We start from the raw sequence: 17,626 nt of genomic DNA, 5'->3' as shown, positions 1-17,626 counted from the left end.
CTCAGCTTTGTATTTTCAACAGTGCCTAAGACCAGACCCTCGAGAAGGAGGGCTGATGAATGAAGAGGTTCCCCAACCTTGGGTGAAATGATGAGAGGAGTAGCAGAACAGAGCAAGGAAGCTAGTGTGACAGAGAGATGAAGGGATCAATGCCACAAAATTAAAGAGAACATGGGGGTCAGCTCATTCCAAATCCCCCACCAGGAAGTCCCTGTCAGGAGGGGAGGAGGAGCTCTTAGGAACTGAACTGGGATGCAGCCCAGTTCAGTTAGAGAACATTTCTAAGAAACACCAGACCTCGTCTCCTTCCAGGAGCGGGATCCAACACCTGGCTAGACATATCGGTGCTAAACAAAAGTGCACTGGGGGCTGATTTTAAATTTCTTCTTTATTTAAAAAAAAGCATTTTTCTGGGTTTTTAAAACTTCTCCAATACATTAAAACTTTTTTCCCGCCACATAGCACTTCTTTCTTGCCTCTTTCACTTCTGCTCCTAGTATTGTCTGCCTCCTGCAAGACCCAGATGAAACCTTTTCAATGGGTAAGATCTGAGACTTGGAGCTGGAGGGGCTGAAGGCCTGAAGGAAGGTGGTTACTGGTCAAAAGGAGAAGTTCACTTGCACAAAAATATAAACTGGGGAGGATGAGACCAGCACATACACGTATGGATTGATCTACAATCCATATAAAAAAATATACCAAAACTGTCATTTTACATTTGCAATATTATACAAAATAATATATATATTTTAAACAACACATACCCACCTACACACACGTGCGCACACACACATACACACAAGGTGCTAGTGACCCCTCTGTGCTTCTGCTTGTGGGGACAAGGGTGTCAGTAGGCAAAGATGACGTGGTAGGTGACCTGGTGGCCATTGTCCCAGGCATACAGCAGGCGGTCCTTGGGGTTGTAGTCTATCTGGGTTGTATAGGAATACTCATTCTCAAATAGCAGCCTGGGGACGATCTGCGTGTTGGTGTGGGTGTCGAAGGCATAGGAGATGTTGGCGTTCCGCTGGTTGTAGCTGTCCACAGCGTACAGCACCCCACAGATGACGAAGCAGTTGCCGTAGAAATTCCTCCGGAGCCCCGTGCGCCATGTGGTCTCCTTCTGTGTGCTCAGGTCCGCGGCATTGAGCTTGCTCAGGACAATGACCTCCTGGCTGAAGCCCTCGTCGTCCAGGGCCGGGTATATGAGCCATAGGCCATTCTCATCCACAGCAAAGTCCACATCTGAGTGGCCCTGCCATCGCCAGGGGGTGGCCTCCTCGTAGGCCACATCATGCAGCATGGCCCAGGCAGCCACGTAGCGCTGCTTCAGGTCGTACTTGATGATGTTGCGGGTGAAGGCACGATTGTAGTAGAAGGCGCCATTGTACACCACGTGGCCTGTGCCGATCCAGCTGTATGGGAGCTTGTAGGAATTGCTCCAGCGACCTGCAGGTGGGGAGAAAACAGGAGGCTTCAGGGTGGCATGGCAGGAGGTGGGCAGCCCATGTGGTTAAGTGAGTGATGATCAACGAGGGGTCTGGAAACCCAGGTTTATGTCTTGGCTCTGTCACTTTCTAGCATCCTGTAGCATATCACTCAACCTGTCTGTGCCTCAGCGTCCTCATCTGTCATAGGGAAGTGACAATTCCCATCTACCTCTTTCTTTCAAGGATCCAGGAAGCTAATATACATGAATGTGGTTCGTAAATTGTCAAGGGCTATGGGAAAGGGAGGCAGTCTTCTGGACTGGAGGTTTTCCATGTCCCAGGAGCGCGGGAGGAGGGGAAGAGCTGAGAGGCAGAGAATGTGAGGGAGTGGGGAAGGGGGACCGCTCTCCAAGGAAAGGTCCTTTAGTCATCAGAAGAAAGTGTCACCTTCCTATCTGCCATTTCCACCCAAAGAGGCCCGGCTGTGATAAAAACAGAGGACGTGGGGAAGGGAAGGAGCCGCCTGGGTCGGATCCATATCACGCACCTTGTTTGAAGTTCTCCAGGTTCCGGAACTCTACCAGGGTGTTGCCGTAGTAATAGTTGGTTACGTAAATCCGCTCATCCTTAGCCAGGGGGTCCTTCATCCAGGCCCCTTCATTCCGCCCGTATGTGTTCTGGGTGGTTGGCCCCGTGATTGTGGAGAGAGTGTCCTTGCACCTTCCTGGTGGAGAAAAGGCAGATGGAGGTTTTGTGCTGATCTAGTGATGCCTCACCCCTTAAACCTTTGCTGTTCCTCCTATTTAGAGTCTGGACTCCATGGCAGGCTTTAATAGCTCTGTATAACCTGACCCAAAACATTTTTCCATACCATCTCCTGCTACTCCCCTGCTACCCCCCCTACACTTGATCCTACACTTTAGCCTCCACCGTGCCCATCTTTGGCCACCTTCACACCACCATGCTTTGCTCCTGTTCTGACTTCTCAGTCCTATCCTTCAAAGACCTAAGATCCAGAGTCCTTTTATGACACCATGCCCTCCTCTGGGGACCTATTCTATTTTATTCCATTCAGCTCTCAGGGTATCATGAATGCTGCTCTCTTACACAGCATGTCATCCTGCATCTCCATAATGCTTGTGCTTCTCTCTCCTCCCTCCACGCTCACCCCCAACTGGAGTGTAGGCACCAAGGGATGAAGGAATGTGGCTTTTCCTTATTACATTCTCGGTGCTCAGAACACAGTATCTGGCTTGCTGCAGGCACCCAAACGTCTGATCACCGGGTGAACACGCAGCATAAGAAGTATGGCCAGAGGAGAGGACTCTACTGGGTGTAACCAGGAACTCGGCTCTGCCAGCTGCTGAGCCGCTCCAGGCTGTGGGACCAGCCCTAACAGAGCAATTCACGTCCCTGAGGCCCACCTGCTGTCCTAGAGAGCTGTCCCCAAGCCTATGCCCCTGTCACTACTGGGAACAGGATGCCAGGGCTCCCTGCTGGGGAATTGGGGGGCAAGATACCAAGTACTTGAATAAGGAGCTGACTCTGGGTATAGAAGCCTCCTTCAGAGATCAAGTCAGCCACGATGGGACAGGAACTCAGCAATATCCTTCTGAGTGGCTCTGGACCGGGTGCCCAGGAGAGGTGTTAAAAGGCCACTGGAACTATACTGGGTTCTAGATGAAGTTGACAGTCTGCAATGCTCATATGCAGTATTATTATTGAACATAGCCTTGAATGATAGTGAAGTCACATGTGACTACTAAGGGCATGTGCTCTTCCTGTCTTCACACTTGTGGATTATGGAGGAGGTGGGAAGAGGGCAGTGGAAAGGGGCAGTGAGAGAGCCACATGAATCTTACCCTCACAGCTTCCTTACCAGCAGAACCCCTGCCCTACCTGCCATCAAGACTGACGACACAGATGGGTGATGAGAATAATTGGTCCTTGACACTCACGTGGGACAAAAGTAACAAAGACCCTACAGTTTGGATTCCAGAGTTCTCTAAATTCTAGGCCACCCTCATTTCCAAACTGTTCCAATCCATTCCATCTATTCTGCTCCCCCCGAAGTGGACTGAGGAAGGAGTCCAAGCCCTGCAGCTGACAGGACAGGGGCAAGCAGCTGGGTCCTTGGCCCTGGGTCTGGGGCAGCTGGGGGTGGAAGTGGCATGAACACTGTTTTGCAGGCAGGCCCCATAGCTGGGTGCAGTTGGCAGGGTTTAGGCAGCTCAGTGTGGGGTTTATTAGGTCCTGGTCTGACGGAGTGGGGAGAGATTCAGTCTCCATAAGACAAACAAAAGAATCTCCCTGTCAATGCCTCATTCCCCCAGAGCTGAGCTCATCTGTTCAAGACAATAAAATAGAAAACTCTGACTGAGCCCTGGCAGCAGAGATCTGATGGAAAACCTCTCATTCCCTGGATCTAAGCAGGGCCCTGGCTGCCAGTGAGGACGCCACGCTCCTTCTGCACTGAGTTGAGCCCTAGCATGCCATCACCGGGCAATCCTCTGCCCTGGCAAAGCCCAGAAAGGACACCAATTCCCTGTCCAGAGGCACCCCTGTCTCATGCCCCTAAGCCCCACAGATAGACATGAGGTGAGGTATTTTCTGTCTGGGGATTGCCATGGCCACGCCACCTCTCTGACCAAACACAGAAACTGCAGATGGACTCTTGAAAGCCAGGACTCATTGTGCAACTCCAGCAGCCCTGAAAATCCCTGCAGGGTCCCGTCTCACACCGAGGCTTTGCAGTGGCAGGGCCCCAGTGCTGGGCTATATAGATGTGCCCCAGGCTTGGGCCAGAGGCCTGGCTCTGGTTTTGGCCCAGCCACCAACTCCAAAGTCTGTGTTGCCACTATAATGTCAAAACGTTTAAATCTCTTCAGAAGTAAAATGATTGTAATGCATTCCCTGTCTCCTTCACCAGAATGCATGGGGAGTCCCCTCTGAAGATGATGTGTTAGGCTGAGTAATGTCCCCTAGAGAGATCCAGGTCCAAATCCCTGGAGCCTGTGACTGGGTCAAAAGGAAACAAAGGGGACTTTGCAAATCTGATTACATAAAATAATTCTGAGATGGGGAGACTATACTGGAGTATCTGGGTTGTCCTATTGAATAAATACAGTCACAAGTATCCTTATAACACAGAGGCAAAGGGAGATTTGACCACAAGAGAGGGGGAAGCAATGTGATGAAAAAAGCAAAGACTGAAGTGATATGGCCACAAGCCAAAGAATGCTGGCAGCCACGAGAAGCTGGAAAAGGCAAGAAACGGATTCTCCCCTCAAGCCTCTGGAAAGAACCGGCCCTTCTGATACCTTGATTTTAGCCCTGCAAGACTCATTTTGAATTTCTGGCCTCCAGAACTGTTAGAGAGTTCATTTCTGTTTTTAGCTACTAAGCTTGTGGCAATTTGGAGGCATAGGAAATGGATAGAAATGGAGTCAGCTTCTTGGGTTAGGGCATCCTTATTTCTGTAGGAACAGGGGAGTCCCCATTTGCAGCTTCATTGTCCTGGTACTAGAACCTCAGGCTGTATTTTCACATGCCTTCAGAGAGAGTAAACACTACTGCCCTGCAGACAAGCCCAGACAGGAAAAATGCAAACGATTTCAGAGCATCTGAAGACAGGATCAAGGGAAGAGGCCAGTAAACCATGAGACCCAGACACATCACTGTGCTCTGAGAATCTGGGGCAGCTCAGATGCTCCCAGACTTGGCAGCAAACCGTCAGCCTTGGAGAGAAGGCACTGCATGTTGACAACTCTTCAAGGGGGATGACAGAAAGATGGGGGAAAGTTCAAAGGAACTACAGAGAGGAGAGTGCAGTCTGCATCGCATCTTAGGTTTCCCCAGAGTAGGGCTGCCAAGGATGCTGGTGACGCTGACATTTACTACGCACTTTCTATGTATTCCGTCATTTAACCAACAGTCCTGGGAGGCAGCTGGCCCTGTTTCAAAGGTTACCTGGGTCTGAAAAGAAGGGGCCCTTCCCCTCAGCATGTAAACCTCCTCGAATCTCAGCATTCTAAAAGAAATAAATCAGCAAGCAAGAGCCTTCTCGGCCCTCCCCAGCTCTCAGCTCCGGTGCTCACTTGGCAAGCCTCCCCAGTAGGGTCCTTAGGGCATCTGCTCCCCGACCAACCTCGTCAGCAATGCCTCTCAGCCCCTCAACCTGACTGCTGCCCCTCGGGGTGCTCTCCAGTCCTCTTATTCTAGTCAAGCCTCTGCTTTTTGCTTGGAAACTGAGGTAGCCACCCTCCGCTCCCACCGGCACCCAGCCACCCACCTCAGAAGGCGTTTCCTTCCTCCCTCGGCTTCCACTACCACTCTCTCCTGGTCCCGCCTGCCTGCCTGGCCTTCTCCAGCTCTTTGGCTAGTGCTTCCTCTTCTGCCTGCTTTCAAATGTCACCCTCTGGAGTTCCACCTTCAGCCTCCTCTCTCCTCATTCCTCCTGCAGACTCAGCTCCTGCCGACAACTCAGCCCAGGTCCTGATTCTGAGCACCATGAATCCATCCAACTACGTACAAGGCGCTTTCCTTCTGGGTGTCCTCCTGGCTCCTCAAACTTAAAGGACTGAAAATGGAAATCATTTGCTTCAGTTCACGGCTTGCTCCTCCTGTATTTACTGTCCCAGAGAAAGCCATGGTATGCCTTCCACCAACCGAGCCAGAAACCTAGGTCATCCCTGACATCCCCCTTCCCTTCACCCACACTCCAACTCAGCACTGAGTAACATCTTGACCCTGATCCTCCACCTCTATGGCATAGTTCAGACCTTACCACCTCTTGCCTGAATCACTCCAATTGCACCAGTTGGTCTCTCTGGCTCATCTCTGCCCACTTCTAACTTATTCTCCCCAGTATTCCCTGTGCTGCTTTTCCAAGATGCACATCTTCTTAAACCCTTAATGATCCATCATCTCCAACCATCACGTGCAGCCCAGAGTCCTCATCCGAGCACATCAGCCCTTCCTGCATCACCATTCTTACTTGTTGTCATCTGCCTTCATTCAGAGGTCTCAAACTCAGATGCCTACACGGGTCAGGCAGGAACTGAAATGATGAGTCAGGCTGAGTGTGAGACAAAAGGTGGCAGAAGACACTGTGGTGAACTGGAAGAGCTGACCTGAAGGCATTCAGATCCAACATAAAAACACATCTTAGGATGAATTTGGCCCTCAGGCTGTCAGCTTGAGATCTCTTGCCCATAACTAGCTGCTTGTATTCACCGTAGTTGCCAGGGCTATGGTATTCACCATAAACCCAGGGCTGGCCTTATGGGCATATGATCTGTGCAATCACACAGGACGCTTGCTCAGAAGGGCTGCCCTTCATTTAATGATCTGCTGTCGCCATCTTGAACATCTTTTTTCACCCTCGAACTTGTATTTTATGTGAAGTTTAACAATGCAGCCTGAGTGTGAGCAGAGGAGAATGCAAGATATGTGTGGTCACCTTCTTTGTCCCCCACTTGCATATAGGGTTTGCTATACCTAATGAGCACAGAAGTGCAGGTAGACCCACTACATGCCTGAGTTCAGTGAGATTCAAAGTGAGCACAAGGTAGGTGTGTTGCCTCGGAGGCCACATTTTCCATTTGAACCAGATCGTTCAAAGCAGAAAGAAGGCAGTGGTGTTCTAAGAAACACAAATGGTCAAGGAACCCTATCATATTCTTTCTTGTGTTATTTCCCTGTATTAGACAACAACCTATGCTGAAATTGATACAGAAGAAGAGGGAAGGATAGGGCAACTCATAGTTCCTTTTCTTTTTAGTCCTTCCTCACTCAATAAGCTGAAGGCAAGGAGTGCTGTTAAGATGTTCATATATCAAGTAAAACAAAAACAGATGAGTTAGTTTTCTGCAGTGTTTCCACTATTCTAATAAGAACAAATACATATGTATGTAGGAGCTACAAAATATGAAAATGAGTCATTTTGGTGGATTCTGCATAAAAGTTGAAAGATCTTATATTTGCATTTAAAACTGACATTGCACAATATAAAGATGAATGGTATAATTCATGCTAGTAAATTAAATTTTTAATACAGGCATACCTCAAAGATATTGTGGGTTTGGTTCCAGACCACTGTAATAACATGAATATCACAATAAAGTGAGTTTCATAACTTTTCTGGTTTCCCAGTGAGTATAAAAGTTATGTTTACACTATACTGCAGTCTATTAAGGGTGCAATAGCATTATGGCTAAAAAAATGTACATACTTTAATTTTAAAATACTTTATTACTAAAAAACACTAATGATCATCGAAGCCTTCAGTGGGTCATCATCTTTTTGCTGGTGGAGGGTCTTGCCTCGATGCTGATGGCTACTGACTGATCAGAGGGGTGGATGCTGAAGGCTGGGGGCTGTGGCAATTTCTTAAAATAAGACAATGAAGTTTGCTGCATCAATTGACTCTTCCTTTCATGAAAGATTTCTCTGTAGTGTGTGATGCTGTTTGATAGCATTTTACCCCATAGTAGAACTTCTTTCAAAACTGGAGTCAAGCCTCTCAAACCATGCCACCTGCTTTATCAACTAAGTTTATGTAATATTCAAAATCCTTTGTTGCCATTCCAACAGTGATCACACTGCCTTCACCAGGAGTAGGTTCCATATCAAGAAACCATTTTCTTTGTTCATCAATAAGAAGCAACTTCTTTCATTCATTCAAGTTTGATCATGGGATTGCAGCAATTCAGTCCCATATTCAGGCTCCACTTCTAATTGTAGTTCTCTTGCTATTTCCACATCTGCAGTGACTTCCTCCACTGAAGACTTGAACCCTCAGGGTCATCCATGAGGGTTGGAATCAACTTATTCCAAACTCCTGTTAATGTTGATATTTTGATCTCCTCCTGTGAATCATGAATGTTCTTAATGATGAATCCTTTCCAGAAGGTTTTCAATTTACTTTGCTCAGATCCATCAGAGGAATCATTATCTATGGCAGTTATAGCCTTATGAAATGTATTTCTTAAATAATAAGACTTGAAAGTCAAAAGGACTCCTTAATCCATGGGCTTCAGAATGAATGCTGTGTTGGCAGGCATGATAGCATTTATCTCCTTGCACATCTCCATGAGAGCTTTTGGGTGACTAGGTACATTGTCAAAGAGCAGTCAGATTTTAAAAATAATCTCCTGGCCAGGTGTGGTGGCTCATGCCTGTAATCCCAGCACTTTGAGAGGCCGAGGCAGGCAGATCACTTGATGTCAGGAGTTTGAGACCAGCCTGGCCAACGTGGTGAAACTCCATCTCTACTAAAAATACAAAAAAATTAGCTGGGCGTGATGGCATGCGCCTATAATCCCAGCTACTCAGGAGGTTGAGGCAGGAGAATCACTTGAATCGAAGAGGTAGAGGTTGCAGTGAGCCGAGATTGTGCCACTGCGTTCCAGCCTGAGTGACAGAGCAAGACTCCATCTCAAATAATATTAATAATAATCTCTTTTTTCTGAGCAGTAGGTCTCAACAAAGGGCTTAAATTATTCAGTAAACCATGGTGTAAAAAGATGTGCTATCATCCAAGCTTTGTTGTTCTATTTATAGAGCACTGGGAGAGTAGATTTAGCATCATTCTTAAAGGCCCTAGGATTTTTAGAATAGTAAGTGAGCACTGGCTTTGATTTAAAGTCACCAGCTGCATTAGTCCCTAACAGAAGAGGCAGCTTGTCCTTTGAAGCTTTGAAGCCAGGCATTGACCTCTCCTTTTTAATTATGAAGGTCCTAGATGGCATCTTCTTCCAATGGATGTCTGTTCTGCCTACACGGAAAATCTGTTGTTTAGTGTAGCCACCTTCATCAATGATCTTAGCTAGATCTTCTAGATAACTTGCTACAGCTTCTACATTAGTACTTGCTTTTCACCTTGCATTTTTACATTACAGAAATGACTTCTTTCTCTAAATCTCATGAACCAGCCTCTGTTAGCTTCAGACTTTTTTCTGCAGCTTCCTCACCTCTGTCAGCCACCATAGAATTGAAAAGAGTTAGGGTCTTGCTCTGGATTAGGCTTTTGCTTAAGGGAATGTCATGGTTGGACTGTTTTTCTATCCGGGCCACTACAACTTTCTCCATATCAGCAATAAGCCTGTTTCATTTGCTTATCATTCGTGTGTTTACTGGAGTAGCACTTTTAATTTCCTTCAAGAACTTTTCCTTTGCATTCACAACTTGGTTAACTGTTTGGCACAAGAAGGCTTTCAGCCTATCTCAGCTTTTGACATGCCATCCTCACTCAGCTCTGACATTTCTAGCTTTTGATTTAAAGTGAGAAGTGCGGGATTCTTCCTTTTACTTAAACACCTAGAGGCCATTGTAGAGTTATTAATTGGCCTAATTTCAATATTATTGTAATTAGGAATTACAGAATAGGGAGCTCCAAGAAGCAGGAGAGATTCCAGGGAATGCCATTTGGGGGAGCAGTCAGAACACACACAACATTGATGGATTAAGTTCACTGCTTTATATTGGTGTGGTTGGTGATGCCCCAAAACAATGACAATAGTAATATCAAAGATCACTGATCACAGATCATCATAACAGATACAAAGAGAAAGTTTGAGATATTGTGAGAATTACCAAAATGTGACACAGAGACACAAAGTGAGCACACAGGGTTAGAAAAAGGTGCTGGTAGACTGGCTTGACACAGGGTTGCCACAAACCTTCAGTCTGTAAAAAATGCACTCTCTGTGAAGCACAACAAAGCAAAACATGATAAGATGGGGGCATGCCTGTTTCTTTACTTAAAATAGCATGGAATAGCAAATAAAAAACACCATGAAGGAGAGAGAGAGACAGGGAGAGAGGCACATACACAACATGAATGGAAGAAGAAGAACTTTCTATTTACTACTTTACATGGCACTTTTACCCTGCCTTTTGAACACAGGTCCTATGTTGTCATTTTGCACTGGGCCCTGGTGCTCTTGTTGGCTCTGGTTCTTCTCATTGCAATGCCCCCTTCCTTCTTTGCCTGGCTAATTTCCCCTCATGCTACAAGACAGTTAGGCCAGCACCTCTTTTTGGAAAAGGGTCCTGGGCTGCCTCAGTCTCCCTCTGTGACCCACTGTGGCCTGTGCCCTCCAGTGCTCACCACCCTGGTTGAAGTCATGTGTCTGTGTCGGTCTCACATACAAGCTGTGCAACTCCAGGACAGGGCCCCTGCCGTATCTGTCTTTGCATCCCTGACACCCACGGCACTCACACATCCTGAGTGCTCAGCACTTAATACTGGACCAAATCCGAATATTGTTTCCATGCTTAGAGCCCTCTCTACCTCTTTTAGCATCGAGTCCCTACTTCTCATGTCCTTCATCAACAGGCCCCGGCTCCCTACTCTGGAATTCCATCACTCTCCCTCATGTGTCCCTATCTGTGCTGGCACAGCTGGGCTGCCTTCCATTCCCTGCCCACCTCGGCCCATGCTCTTGGCTCTGCCTGGAGAGTTCTTCTCTGCCCTCTGAGCCTGGTGAGCTGGGGAACAGCCTCAGAAAGGAGCCCCATCACAGAAGTGATGCGACGCCCCTGGACAGCTTGCATCCATTGCTGGCCACACTTCCCACCTGCTCGGCCACTTCAGTCACTGCTGCCTCCCTGAACCTTTGGGAAAGTGACCACTTCTTGCTCACTTTGGATCTTTGCAGCCGAGCACACTGTAGTGCCGGATGAATTATTAATACTAGTCGACTCTTTATCCTTATCAAGAGGCTTAGACTTTAATCCTTTACCACCTGCAAGGACCTATTTTATTCATTTTATATCCTTATTTCTAGGGCCAGAGGCCCCTGTGTTATACAATGACTGGATTCCCAGTGGTTTGAGGGAATTGGATTAGCAGCGTCAGCAAAGAGACTGAGACCAGTGGAGCTGGGGCCGGGGGAGCTGCCTGTCTAGTGACTTAGAGTCTGGTCTCTGCAGAGGCTCTGGAAGCTGCCCCAGCCCACGTCAGCATCGTCTTCTTTGGGCTGCCCCAGACCAGCCTCCCTGACACGAGACAGGCAGGACTGGCCATCACGCCCTATGGTCAGCGCAGCTGGCCAAGCCTCGGGGTGGTTACAGTCATCTGCTTTGTGGGGGAGACATTCTTCATAGTTCATGGTATTTCCTAGATTCAAATAGGAGCCAGGCTTTCTCTGGTATTGTCATAAACTGACTGCCCTCTTTGTCTGCTCCTCATACCCACCCTCCCCCACTCCAAACCACCCCCTTCTACAAAATGCATCAGGAATTGTAGTTGCTAAAGTTTGAGAATCTGCAGAGCCTTGGCCACGTGGCAGTTTCATTTCGCTGCAGTAGCCTGAGCTATTCCCAAAGCCAGGGCTGTTGGGAGCAGAAGCATCTTCTTGGATGGTACCAATCATACCCAAACCCCGGCTCCAATTACTGACAACATTTTTCCTCTCTCTGCCCTAGAGCTATACTATGGCCAAATGCTTTGTTTGCACAGCCAAAAATAAATTCTAATTTACTTGTTTTTGGATTTTTTTTTTGAACATTTTATAACTATCCTGAGAATAATGGTAGACATCTTAGGACATCACAAAATCAGGATTGGAAACTATGGGATAAAATCTTTCTTTTAAAATTAGCCCTGTTTACAATCACATCTTAAATAGCTCAAAAATCAAAATTACTGGATTCATCAAACAGCAAACAAGCTTTCCCAGGTAGCAAATCAGTGGCCTGTGTCTATTTCAGCCAAAAGCTTTTTATTTTACTGATGACTGGGAGATGTCAGCACATCACAGTCTTCCTTGGCCAGGCATAGGCAAGTCAGGGGACTGCAGAGAATGTTAGGGTATGAAAATCCCATCCACACCAACAGCAGCTGGAGGGAGGCACTTGGCAGTGATAAACTATTGAAAATAATTCCCAGAAACAAACTTGTCAAAGTTCCGCATCGCCTAAACAGCCAAACCTTTCTTCTTCTCTGGGCCACCCCCTCCTCTCACCCCTTGGCATTTGAAGAACACACTACATCTGTGTCCATGTCTATTTCTTCTGCAGTCAACATATGAGGTGAGAACCCCAGCTCCTCCGAAAAATGCCACGGGTTAGTCTTTAAGCAAACCTTACATCCTCAGCATGATGACGCTATTCTAGTTAAACAGAATATTGAACAAGAGAAAATGTCATTCCTACCACCAGGTAAATGGCTGCTGGGACACCGGGCTTCTCTGGGCATCAGCATCTCAGTCAGGCTACTGGAGGGGGAAAGAGTTCTAAGTGTCCCTGAAAATAGCAGAAAAGCCTGCTGGTGGCAAAGCCCTGGGGAGGCAGTTGGGGACAGGCTGGGTTCTGGGACTCAGCTTGGTAGGTTATGGAGAGAGTGGATACCTCACTCCTGGCTAGCAAGTCACCGAGGGAAGAGGCTCCCAGGCTGGCAAACACCATTGCCTGATGGCATGCAAGGTGTGTGGGTCCTACCTGCAGCCTGTCTTCACTGTTAGCGTTCTGGAAAACTGTGGTAGGGGTGACAGAGGCCAGATTTCTAAATATTTGGAGGGATGTTCCCACTCACCCAAGGGTGACAGGAAGCTGAAATGGTGAAGTATGGGGGCCCAGGGAAGTTCACTCCTATGGCAGAGGGGCAGATGGAGTGTTGGGCTCAGGGCCTGTTCTCAAGAGCGCAAAGGCCAGGCTGTCCAGAGTGGGTGCACAAGTGGCAGCCTCTGCTCCGACCCCAAGGCAGTCTGCAGAAATACAGCAGGAACCCCACTTCAGAAACTTAAACATTCTCTCCTGCTCCCACCCTCACCTCTGAGGCCCAAGAACTGCCTTCTTGCTTAGCTTCCTCCAGGCAAGGGTTCATGAGATTTTGCCCCAGGGTCCATTTTAATTGGCTATTTCACTGCTCTCATTCTGCCATTATTCTGAAACTTTCACCCAATAAGAATCCATTGCTGTATCATGACCTGGTAAACTTCCTGCGGAAAACCATGGCATATACTGAGACCCAGAGAAGGCAGAGATTTGGCCAAAGCCACACAGTTATCAATGGCAGAGAGCAGAGTGTCTGACTCCCGGCAGGTGCTCCTTCACCACCCTGTCTCTGGCAGCAGCTCGTACCTTATGCTGAGGAGGGATTGGGAACGAGATTGCCAAGGGCAAGAAAAATGGGAGAAGGGAAAGATACGTATAAGGCAGGCCATATCCTCTGTCAAATCAAGTGTATTTTTCAACAAACATTTTGATGAAATTATTACTCAATAGTGTTATTTTTCAGTCATGATCAGTGATGTTTGGTTTAGTTCTTTCTGGAAGAGACATTTGTAACTAGCTCCCATTTTTCCTTTTGTAGTTGCCTTTTTTCTCTACTTTTCTATTTCACCGCTCTGAGTTCTCTTGGGCCATGGAGCTCCCAGGCACAGAATAGGGCTGCATTCTCCATGCTTCTGGAACATACCTTGTTCTTTTAGACCTAACAGTCAGGAGGCTTCCCTTCTCTGCTTAGAAAACTCCTATTCAGGCCGGGCGCAGTGGCTCACACCTGTAATCCCAACACTTTGAGAGGCTGAGGCGGGTGGATCATGAGATCAGGAGATCGAGACCATCCTGGCTAACATGGTGAAACCCCTTCTCTACTAAAAGTACAAAAAATTAGCTGGGCGTGGTGGCAGGTGCCTATAGTCCCAGCTACTCAGGAGGCTGAGGCAGGAGAATGGTGTGAACCCAGGAGGTGGAGCTTGCAGTGAGCCAAGATCGCACCACTGTACTCCAGCCTGGGTGACAGAGCAAGACTCTGTCTCAAAAAAAAAAAAAAAAAAAGAAAAAAGAAAACTCCTATTCATCCTTCAAATCTCAGCTCAAATGACACCTCCTGAGATAAGTTTCCCCAGGCTTCCTGGCAGCCAGGCCAAGCTAATATTCCTTCTTTCTTTCCTCTGTTTCTCCATCCCTCTGCTACAGCACTTGTGACATGGTGCCATGATGTTTCTATGCTCTCCACGAGTGGGGTTCATGATTTTGCACTGAGGCCCATTGCACTGGCTATTCCCTGGCTCTCCCTCTGCTACAAATCTGAGACTTCTCCCCCAGTAAAAACCCTTTGTTCTTTTATGACTTGTAAACTTACCACAGAAAAATTCACTTATTAATCACTGGATACCCCAATAGCCATCACAAAGCCTCGTGTACGGAAAGCCCTCAACAAATATTTACAAAACTGACTCCTGAAGCCAAATCTCGGCTCCATTAATTTATATCTCTATTTTAGGAAAAAAGAGTCCCACTCTTGCCACTGGCACGGTTTCAATACATAAACCCTAGATGTTAAAGCTAATCGGTAGTCAAAGGCATCACTCCATTTGCCATTCCCATAAAGAAATTTGACCATCTGGTCCCTCCCTCTCCTTTCAACATATTTCCAGGCTCAGCCTTTTACCTGAGCTGATCAGGAGACCAAGGCCAGATACAATGAACTTACCTATGACATTCCGGATGTCATCTTCTTCTTCGGGGCTCAGTGTGGGGCTGGCAGGGGTTGTTCCCTGCTCATCAGGAGCATCTTTCCCCAGCGAGTCTGTTCTGACTGTGGTGGGAGGCACTGGGACTGTGTGCACAGCTTCCATCAATGCCTCCCTGGGAGACACTGCTGGAGGAGCTGGGGCTGCTGGTTGCTGGGTGGCTGTGTGGGCCACGGTGGTGGCTGGTACCTGAGGAGAAGGCTGCAGGACTGACTCCCTCGTGGGATCTGGAGACACCAAGGTTGTTTGGAGTGTTGCTGAGAGTGGTTCCACTGAGGCATGGTTGGCAATGCTAGGAGCTGAGGTTGAGGGCTCTGGCAGGGCCGAGGACCAGGGTGCGGTCCGAGCGTTCAGGTCCGTTGTCACAGCAGTGCTGTGTCCCTGATGGGCGGCTGTGGGCCTTCGGGTGGCACTGGTCATCAGGTCATTGTGTCTCAGGAGCTGATCTTCAATCAGCAAATCCACTCCATTGTCACCGCTGAAAAACTCATCTTCTGTGAAACAAACACAAGGTTCACTGTGGCACAGGAGAGAAACAAGCTACAGATGACAAGAGCACATAGCAATGGGCAGGTGAATTACAGGGTGCCTTTCCTTAACACGATGGCCTGACTTAGAGAGGGGGCCTGGCTGGGATTTCGGAAGAATGTGGACAGGAGCACAGGTGGAAGGACGTTGAATTTCCAGGAGGTTTCTCTGAAATGACTGCAGCCATGCTCCCTCCAGGACTCAGGGGTCACTGGCAGGACGCATTGGGGTCCTAAACCCCAATGGCTGGGAGTAAGTGAGTCATCCAATCCATCCATCCAACACATGTTTATGGAGTGTGGATAACAATAGCGAGCAAAACAAGGATCCTTGTTTTGCTTGGAGCTTCTATTTAGTGGTGGAGATGCTAAACAATAGACAGGATTGTGCAATTGAAGGTGCTATGGGGAACAAAAAGTAGGGTAAAGAGGGTCAAAAAAGCTAGAAGGGAAGGGAAACTTGCAGAGAAGAATAAAGTGGTGAGAATGAGACTCATTGAGCTAGGGAGATGAGCAGCTGCCTGGAGGAGGTGAAGGAGTCAGTTGAGCAGCCATCAGGCACAAAGATTCCAGGGGTGATTAACCACAGAGCAAAGGCCCTGAGGCAGGACACGTGTGCAGTGGCCCAGGAGCAGTGAGGTGGCCAGTGTGACTGAAGCAGAGGTGAGGTCAGAGCGAGGACAGGTGCTGGGCATGCATGACTTACAGGCTGTGTGTGGAGTTCAGTTTTTATTCTGAATGAAATGGGGGAGGCTGCAGGATTTTGAGCAGAGACAGAACATGGAGAGGCAAACATTTCTTACAGAGGACACAAAGAGCTCTAACCACAAAAGCAATAATTGGTAAAACAGACTTCATGTGCTCATCAAAAACACCATTAAGGAACTAAAAATGCATGCCATAGGTAGGGATAAAATACTTGCAATACATATGATGGCAAAGAACTTGTAATCAGAATATGTAAAAAATACTCCCACAAATCAACAACACACACACACAAAAGACCAAAAAGCACAGTTAAACGTGGGCAAAATGATGATGCCAGCTACTGGGTGGAGAATAAACATAGTGGAGGCAAAGGCAGAAGCAAGGAGACAGACAGGAGGCTGCTGCATCAGCCCTGATGGGGAAGGACCCGCTCAGACACACTGGGGAGAGGGGAAGAGCTGGGGCCTGCTGGAAGTGCTGGGCAAGGAAAAGAAAGAAGAGAAGAGGAGGAGGAAGTGGCGAGGAGGAGCACAGGAAGAGGAAGAAGCCTAAGGAACCAAGGTAAAGGTGAAGTGAAAAGGGATCATCTCTCTTCCATGAAAAATGAAGGACAGAGATCAAAGGGGAGGTCCTGGAGACTCAGACAGGAACCTCAGGGCCCCTGGAGGGAGGAACAAGTGGCTTGTGGCTCTAAGCCAGTCAGTTCCCCCACGCCTCAGTTTCCTCACTGCAAACGGGGAGGACTGGACTGGAGGGCATTGAAGTCCCTTCCAGCCCAGCCACGCTCTGCCATATGGTCTTCTTCAAGCCCAGAGAAGTTAAGTGACTTGCCCAAGGCCACTCAGCTAGCTGTGAGGAAATGCAGTGGTAGCGCTGGATAATAGGGTCACAGCAATAATCAGAATGCAGGAGGGGTGTATGGCTCCCAGGAAGTCCAGCCCCCTATGGTCCAAATGGTGACTCCCTCCCTGCCCTGCCTCTAGGGCCACCCTGTTGACCCCAACTCACGCTGCTCTTCAATGTCATTCTCTTCTTCAGAGACCTTGGCTTTATAGTAGGTGATGCCCCGGATGACGGTGGGCTGGGAGGCCGGCCGGCCTCTCAGGTGGACCTGCCTCTGCAGGGGCCGCTGTGACTTCACCACCTCAGGCGGAGCCAGGGGTTGCTTCTGCAGAAGCTCGATGGAGTTGATCTGCTGGGACACAGTTTCTTCCTGCAGAAACCGCTCTTCATACTGCTCCTCAAAGGGGACACAAGGGAAGGTCAGGTCACTGGTCAGAGAGGCAGTGGGCAGGTGGGGGCAAGGCTGGAGCCAAGGCTGTGCTAATAACAGCAACACTTCCGAAGAGCCAAGCACTGTTCTAAGTGCTTTATACGTTTACATACATATGTCAACTAATTTAATCTTCTCATCAGTTCTATGAGGTAAGACCTATTTTTATCATTTACATTTCAGGAAACTGAGGCACAGAGAGGT

The 17,626-nt window shown here is 48.1% G+C and overlaps 1 protein-coding gene across 2 annotated transcripts in view; it reads right to left on the bottom strand.

The window, feature by feature from the left end:
• Window positions 1–370: 370 nt before the first annotated feature.
• The window catches only part of OLFML2B (olfactomedin-like 2B), a 40,568-nt gene continuing 23,312 nt past the window's right edge, over window positions 371–17,626 (bottom strand). Inside the window, exons 5-8 of one of the 2 annotated variants that reach the window (XM_011952977.1) lie at window positions 17,158–17,386; window positions 14,875–15,408; window positions 1,978–2,154; window positions 371–1,449 (exon numbers count right to left, since the gene is read on the bottom strand). In XM_011952977.1, the coding sequence (XP_011808367.1) occupies window positions 848–1,449; window positions 1,978–2,154; window positions 14,875–15,408; window positions 17,158–17,386 (1,542 nt within the window). In that variant the 3' untranslated portion in view covers window positions 371–847. The remainder of the gene's footprint in view (window positions 1,450–1,977; window positions 2,155–14,874; window positions 15,409–17,157; window positions 17,387–17,626) is intronic. The other variant, XM_011952979.1, reaches the window with a different exon arrangement.

The sequence above is a fragment of the Colobus angolensis genome, unplaced genomic scaffold (assembly GCF_000951035.1).
Source record: "Colobus angolensis palliatus isolate OR3802 unplaced genomic scaffold, Cang.pa_1.0 Scaffold354, whole genome shotgun sequence".
NCBI classification, from domain to species: Eukaryota; Metazoa; Chordata; class Mammalia; order Primates; family Cercopithecidae; genus Colobus; species Colobus angolensis.
This window is presented reverse-complemented; position numbering and strand designations above follow the sequence as displayed.